This window comes from Macaca fascicularis, chromosome 5 (assembly GCF_037993035.2).
Source record: "Macaca fascicularis isolate 582-1 chromosome 5, T2T-MFA8v1.1".
Classification (NCBI taxonomy): Eukaryota; Metazoa; Chordata; class Mammalia; order Primates; family Cercopithecidae; genus Macaca; species Macaca fascicularis.
Genome location: NC_088379.1, coordinates 31813860 through 31821837, shown reverse-complemented (window position 1 = coordinate 31821837; position 7978 = coordinate 31813860). Strand labels below are relative to the sequence as shown.

At 37.3% G+C, this 7978-nt stretch overlaps 1 protein-coding gene across 2 annotated transcripts; it reads left to right on the top strand.

The window, feature by feature from the left end:
* The first annotated feature begins 2767 nt into the window (after window positions 1–2767).
* LOC102122430 (ubiquitin-conjugating enzyme E2 D2-like) lies at window positions 2768–3652 on the top strand. Of its 2 annotated transcripts, XM_065544852.1 has the most exons (3): window positions 2768–3077; window positions 3399–3573; window positions 3616–3652. In XM_065544852.1, exons 1-2 carry the CDS (start codon window positions 2791–2793, stop codon window positions 3550–3552), a joined length of 441 nt encoding a protein of 146 aa, XP_065400924.1. In that variant the 5' UTR covers window positions 2768–2790; the 3' UTR covers window positions 3553–3573; window positions 3616–3652. The 2 variants fall into 2 exon arrangements, with proteins under 2 accessions (XP_065400924.1, XP_065400923.1); XM_065544851.1 differs by having other exon boundaries at window positions 3399–3652.
* The last annotated feature ends 4326 nt before the right edge of the window (window positions 3653–7978 follow it).

Sequence of the window (7978 nt, the reverse complement as noted above, 5' to 3'; positions counted from 1 at the left end):
AGATCCTTGAGGAATTGCCACACTGTTTTCCACAATGGTTGAACTAGTTTACAGTCCCACCAACAGTGTAAAAGTGTTCCTATTTCTCCACATCCTCTCCAGCACCTGATCACTTGGACACAGGAAGGGGAACATCACACACCGGGGTCTATTGTGGGGAGAGGGTAGTGGGACGGATAGCATTAGGAGATAGACCTAATGTAAATGACGAGTTCATGGGTGCAGCACATCAACATGGCACATGTATACATATGTAACAAACCTGCACGTTGTGCACATGTACCCTAGAACTTAAAGTATAATAAAAAAATAAAAAATAAAAAATAAACTCAAGGGAATGCAATAACTCATAGGTAAAAGCTGAGTATTTATAACAAGTTATGCCTGGAGGATTTTTGTATGAGATTTATTTAAACTTCTACATTAAGTTGAGGTAGGGTGAGTGGGAGATACAACCCTGAACCCACTATCAGGCACAGTTTGGAGTCCCATTTCCATGTTCCTGGAGCTGGGAACTGACAGGGATAAACCTGTGCTGTCCCCTCTGATAGCCTCTAGCCACAGGTGTCTATTGAGCACTTGAAAATTGGCTAGTCTTCATTGAGATGTGTAGTAAGTGGACAATCCCCACTGGGTTTGAAAACTCAGCAAAATAATGTAAAACATGGTTAATAATTTTATAGTGATTAAGTGTTCAAATGATAATATTTTAGAAATATGTTAAAATGAATTAGCAAAATCTTCACCTGTTTCCATGTTTAATGTAAATACTACACATTTTAAAATTATATCATAGTTTATATTTGTGGTTCAGATTATATTTCTTTTGAGCACCCTCAATGTAAGAATGAAATAGCACTTCCCTAGGTATTAAATCAGATACTGTTTATTAATAACTCAGGATGAAGGGAAGAGGCTGAGGGTGCCATTCAAATAATTAAGGCACATAATTGATACTCCAGCATCTGCTGTACTTACATTGTCTCTGAAATGAAAGCACAGAAAGAAGATATGAGGCAGAAGAAAAAGGAGATTATATGATACAGTATTAGAAGGCTCCAAGAATATACCAGGGTAGGGCAGATGAACAAACTGATTATAGTCATAAGCAGTGTTCTAAGAGAATGTTTAGGCAGCCTCCAAACACTATATATGAAGGAAAGATTTCCTTATTGCATTTTCCTCTGACTCCTCATATTATGCAATCTCAGATCTTTCTAGAGGGAGCCAGTGGCAATGAGTCCCCCCCAAAACAGCAAGGAGAATCTTTTCTTTGGAGTAAGAGCAGCTCTACCAGTAGTGTTTCCTCTTTCTTTATATTTCCTTTTTAAGGAGGATAGTAAGACAAAGAATGTTTACTGTTAGTGATGAATCTGTATCATCTAATAACCTGTGCGGATGTATAGGAGAGACTAGTGATATAATTACAAGCATGCTGCATCCCCGCTTTGTTACAAACTCATCCACAGAATAATAGTATTTCTCTCTCCTCTTTTGATGAAGCTGACCAATCAAATAGCACTACCTAGGGAAGTGCTTGTATATACTTGTATATAGTAGAAATAAGGTAAATATATATTTTAAATGTGTGTGATTTTTTTCTAAATAAGAAAATTTAGTACAATAAAATTTTTCTGATTCAGAACTTCACCACTCATTTCTTTAATTTGCCACTAAGAAACTTTGTAATTGTAGGAAATTCATTTGACTCTCTTGGTCCTAGTTTTCTTATCTACTGAAGGACAAGGATAAATGAAGGATACCACATTGTTTGTGTAGCTCTTAGGGTTTATGAATCACTGATTTTTATCATTCAATTACAGTTGCCCTGTAAATTATGAAAAAAAAATTACATGATGATGTGCATTTCTGAGGAATTAATAAAATTGCCATTTACTGTCTACATTATAACATCCTAAAATTTCTTCTGAATCTTCATTTGTCAAATAAATGTAATTCGTATGTATTGTTTCTATGTTTGCATCAGTCTCGGACATATCTAGAAGTCTCAAGATAAATGATCCTCCAATTACATATTTTTCTTATTTTTCTGTATAAAATGAAATGTGTTTTATAAAATAATCCGTAACTACAAGCTGAATTTTGTAACTGTAAGAGGAATTTTTATTTTGTGCATACATCATACCAACAAATTAAATTTTTAAAATCCTAATTCAGTAACTTTAAGTAGGCATTTGTTAGAAATAGATTTTTTAAAATATGCACAATATAAAAATTTGAATGAAACAATTCATTTGTATTTAAATACGGCACACCTTTATATTTAACAACTTGTTAACAAGACTATTCAATGAACAAGATACAAAATACATTTTAAGAGAGCTGAAAATAATCAACATTTGACTGAGTGTAGGTAAATAGATTGGAATACATCTCAAATTAATTTTCCTTATAATCTCACTAAAATAAAATTGTATTATCTTAATTGTCCTTTGACCACATTATTCTCACATACACAGATGTCTTCAATTTATTATTTATAATGTTTCTATAATATTATAGAAACAAACTGTCATACACTGATATGTGTGTGTGTGTGTATGTGTGTGTGTGTGTGTGTGTGTGTGTGTGTGTGTGTGTGTAAAAATAACTATTGGACCGCTGCGGCAGGTGCAGGAGCTGAGTGGGCCCCGGCCCTCAGCCCATCCCGCCAGATCCGCTTTTCTCAACTCTCCGTCTTCTCCGGCCTCAGGCTCCCTAGCCCTTTGGCTGTCCCTTCTTCGCCCCCTTACCCGCCCCGAGGGCCGCCGCCGCCACCCGCCTCCCACCATGGCTCTGAAGAGAATCCACAAGGAATTGAATGATCTGGCATGGGACCTTCCAGCACAGTGTTCAGCAGGTCTTGTTGGAGAAGATATGTTCCACTGGCAAGTTACAATAATGGGGCCAAATGACAGTCCCTATCAGGGTGGAGTATTTTTCTTGACAATTCATTTCCCAACAGATTACCCCTTCAAACCACCTAAGGTTGCATTTACAAGAATTTATCATCCAAATATTAACAGTAATGGCAGCATTTGTCTTGATATTCTACGGTCACAGTGGTCTCCAGCACTGTTTTTTGTTTGTTTGTTTGTTTCTTTGTTTTTGAGACGGAGTCTCGCTCTGTCGCCCAGGCTGCAGGCTGGAGTGCAGTGGCCGGATCTCGGCTCACTGCAAGCTCCGCCTCCCGGGTTCACGCCATTCTCCTGCCTCAGCCTCCCGAGTAGCTGGGACTACAGGCGCCTGCCACCACGCCAGGCTAATTTTTTTGTATTTTTAGTAGAGACGGGGTTTTCACCGTGTTAACCAGGATGGTCACAATCTCCTGACCTTGCCCTCCTCGGTCTCCCAAAGTGCTGGGATTACAGGCGTGAGCCACCGCGCCGGGCCTCCAGCACTATTTCAAAAGTACTCTTGTCCATCTGTTCTCTGTTGTGTGATCCCAATCCAGATGATCCTTTAGTGCCTGAGATTGCTCGGATCTACAAAACAGATAGAGAAAAGTACAACAGAATAGCTCGGGAATGGACTCAGAAGTATGCGATGTAATTAAAGAAATTATTGGATAACCTCTACAAATAAAGATAGGGGAACTATGAAAGAGGAAGTAACCTCTACAAATAAAGATAGGGGAACTCTGAAAGAGAAAGTCCTTTTGATTTCCATTTGACTGCTTTCTATGAGCTCACGCCTCATCTTCCCGTGTGCACATGTTTACCTGATACAGCAGTGCTGCGTGTTGTACATACTTGGAACAACAAACTAGAAATACTGTACTTCTGCACCAACATTGCCTCCTAGCAGAGAAGTGTGTGTGTGACCAGCCAGATATGCAGGCATTACCTAGGTGTGAGACTAAAAGCTTTTCTTATTGACTTAAATTTGGATAACAGTAAAGTGTGAGGGGGTTGGTGGGTATGGTGTGTGCTTGGATGGGAAAGAAAAGGCTCCACTCCCCTGTAGGATATTATTTTTAAGTGGAATCCATTTAAACTCAAAAGAGTTATGAAAAGCAAGGTGAAGAACATGAAGCTGTGTCTGTATTCATTTTATTCCGAAGGAGCTACGTCTTAGGTGAAAGTTATGACCAACCAGATGAAATTCTATCCACATCCTGCATTTTAAGGTCTAAGTTTAACTGGTCAACATTTAAATGGATTGGAGCTATTAGTACATCAAGTGTGACGGGCTTTGTTCCCAACTCTTTTACATTTCCCTACCCCTTCAACCTTTGGCCTTTCAGCCCTTCTTTCTCTCTTCCATATTCTTTGGTTTGTATGTGGTTTCTCAGTTAATACACAGCTAATAGCTCTTATTTTTCTTATGTTTTTAACTGCTTAGGTCTATTTGGACATAATGGTGAAAATTAATTTGATGGAAATACTTGTGTATATTTAAAGACCCAATTGCTCCTCTGGAGCTTGTACATTCAAGAATGATTAATCTGTATAATAAACTGATTACTACAGTCATTACATATAAAAATAAATAAATAACTATTGAGGTTTTGTTTCAAAGGGTAAAGGTATATTTACATATATTGTTATATATTATATATTCTATCTATATATAGATAGATATAAAATTTATCTGTTATATAGAATGAATAGTCCCTTTGACCTGTTTGATACTTGCCTCTCCAGACATATCGTTAAGCATATCTGGTTGATATCATAACTACTCACTCATTTATATTTAAGTAAATCTGTCATTTGTTTTCTGAGGTTCTGTTTTATGGGATTTTAGACTATAAAAGCACAACAACAAGCAGCAAGGTGAACCACAAATGAGATTACATCCGTGGGTAAGGTCTTATGAGTCAATTGGGGAAGTTGCTTTCTTGCTCTTCATAACCACTTTAAAGCATTTTAAAGCTCTGTTGTCACTTGAAAGTCAAAGGTTTTACTTAGTAAAACAAAGCTGTTTAAAGAAAAAAGTAAATCTAGCCGAATACCTTCTGGCCTTCTTTGTTTCACAGAAATGAGTCTTAGCATTTATCTTAAAATTATATCCTGAATATCAGGTATCAACAATGATGCAAATAGATCCATATGGATTACATTTTTTTAAAAGGGAATGAAATTTCCATCTGAGATATCATGCATTTTACATTTCTTTATTTTTGTTCATAATGATCCCGATGAGTATTTATCAGGGCATTTGTCAAGGATGTACTCTTAACTAATAATATCTTACTGTATTATACAAATGCCATATAAACTCTCTGTGCCTCAGTGTCCTCAGCCATAACATGGGGACACCAGTTCTTACCTCATTGCTGTTTTACAAGGATTACATGACCAAACTATGTAACTAACTTAGAATAGAGAGCTCTTTAATAACAATGAAAATAATGGAATCTAAAAATATTTGTGATCAGGTGGCAGTTCTTGACCACCAGAAGACAGTGTCTACAATTATCATAATGCGTGAAGAGGTGGGAGTGGCAGCTAAGCAAGTTGACCAGAGAGATCCTCGGAGATACTTAAATAAAAATAACATCCTTAAACCCAAGTAAGAATTGTATAACTCTATGCATATAATAAAATAAATAAGCCCATATCTTCAAAATCAATGGACTGTAAGTCAGTCCTGGTCCCCAACAAGAAAGATCCAGCAATGTCACAGGAAGCCTGTAATGGAAATGATTTGCCCAGACCTCCCGTATGGTGTCATACAGCTATTTAATTAAGTAACCAAAAGAGATGAAAACAGGAATATTTTAACTTTTTTTGTATTTAAAATATATATTTTTAATGAGGTAAATAATATCTATAACATGAAACCATTTTTAATATTTTATGTGTATAGTTCACTGATAATAAATATATTTGTATTTTTGTGGAATCATTATTACTATCCCTACCCAGTACTACTTCATCTTCTCAAATTAAAATTATGTAACCATTTAACAGTGATTCCCAATTTGTCCCTCCTCCAACCTCCTGGTTACCACCGTCTTACTCTTTCTAAGATTTTTTACTACTATGAGTGCAATCATAAAAGTGAAATCATATGCTCTTTGTCTTTGTCTCTGGCTTATTTTAGCATAATGTCTTCAAGGTTCATCTATGTTGTAGCATGTGTCAAAATTTAATTCCCATTTCAGGCTTAATACTATTCTATTGTTTGTATACACCAGAGGGTTATAGAAAATTTTAAAAAATATGTATTTGTGGCCTCACATTGGGTCACTTGTCCTTGTGACAAATGACCACATGCCCACAACTAAGGGACCAACAGTAATTTATAAAAAGATGGAAGTTGTACATGAAGGCTTAGGCATGAATAGCCCAAAGGGTGCAAGCAAGCTGTATGATAAAAGATCCTAGACCCCAAAGTCCTCATCACTGTTGCACCTCAGCTCAAACATATGGTTGCACAGAGTCCTTTACAACCTGTTGAGAGAAAAAGAAAAAGGTTAATCTTGGTCCATATATGGGTCAATTTGGTAATTTAGGAGACCAAAAAGTGGACTCTAGGTGCACTGAATCAATACTCAGGGGTGGCCCTGAAAAATAGTGGTAAATATATATCCAATCAAAGACAGACTATCAAGTCATACAGCCAGTTATCTTTTCATTGGAAAGAGAGGTAGTCTGAGGTAAGACTGTCTACAGATTTATAGGCAAGATTTAATCAATGACTATAAATGGTTAATGGGCATTGGCTGATCAGGGTCTAGAAAGAGAAAGGCTGGAAGATCAGCAGAAAAGGATTGTAGGGAAGAGTCATGGGACATACGTATAGAAAAGGGCACAAGGTGTGGAAATGATTATCTTTTCTATTAACATAAACTGTGGGGCCACTAAATAATGGAGAACAATTAATAACATAGCAAGTTGACGTCTACTAGATTGTATCATTGGCCACTTAATGTTAGCGCAAGGTTAGTGTGAAGAGGTAGCCAGGGTGTCAGGGATGGAGGTGTTCATGTCCCTAGCAGCATATGTATCAACATAGGCTGATTTAAGCACTGCCCCAGCCCAATGTATAAATTGTCAGCAGCACAGACTTACATTGAATCCTGATAAGGTACCATCTCCGTTGGAAAACAGATAGCTATTTGGCTACATGTTTACTATACACTGATGCCATTCATCCTCAAAAAGGCAGCAGTCTGGATGGGACTCAATACAAAGTCCACTTACAGATTTTCTTCTGTCTGCAGCCCTCAGCCAGCACCATTATCTGAGAACTTATATAGGGGTTGAATGACTGACACAGGAATCAATATACCATTGCATTTGACACATTAATGTGTTTACAGTGAAGGAGGTTCAGCAGAAGACACATGTGAATCACTGATAATATTATTTACTGCACTACCCAAAAACCCTCATCTTCAGAGGATGATAGAATGACATTTAAAGGAATAACTGAGACACTAATTTAGAGATGGTTTTGTGTGAATATAAGGTGCTTTACTTCTTTATAAACTAAGACAATAACCATTATATAGTGATGTGTCCCAAAAAGGTAGATTACATGGGTTCTGGCAGCAGAAGTTGGAGTGGCCCTGCTTACAATTACTCCTAGGACTCAATTGGGCAAGCTGTGCTTCCTGTCTCCACAACTCTCCATTCTGTAGATCTAGAGATTCAGGTTCCCAGGGAAGGTAAGTGTTCATCAAAGGACACCAGCTGCCACTTGATATTTTGTGCTAATTATTGCCAAGATCAGTATGGAAGGGGTAATTGATCCTGATCATCATGATGAGGGAGAGCTGCTGTTATACAGTGGTATAGGAAATAAAACCTTTGGTACCAAGGTGATTACTAAAGGATCTCTTTGTCCTCCCTTGATTAATTTTGACGGTGAATTAACAAGCATATTAGCTATGGTCTGAGGAGGTTGAGATTGAGATGAGCCATGGTTCAAATGACTCAGAGATGAGGATCTGGGTCATCATATCTGATAAGCCACTCAGCCCAGCTGAGGTCCTTGCTGAGTGTGAGAAATTAAAATGGTTAGC

Bases quoted from the DNA above. Each gene is read 5' to 3' on its own strand.
- LOC102122430 (XM_065544852.1), top strand. From the start codon at position 2,791: ATGGCTCTGAAGAGAATCCACAAGGAATTGAATGATCTGGCATGGGAC. The intron at 3,078-3,398 runs GTTTTTTGTTTG...CCGGGCCTCCAG, and splicing joins TCACAGTGGTCTCCAGCACT to CACTATTTCAAAAGTACTCT.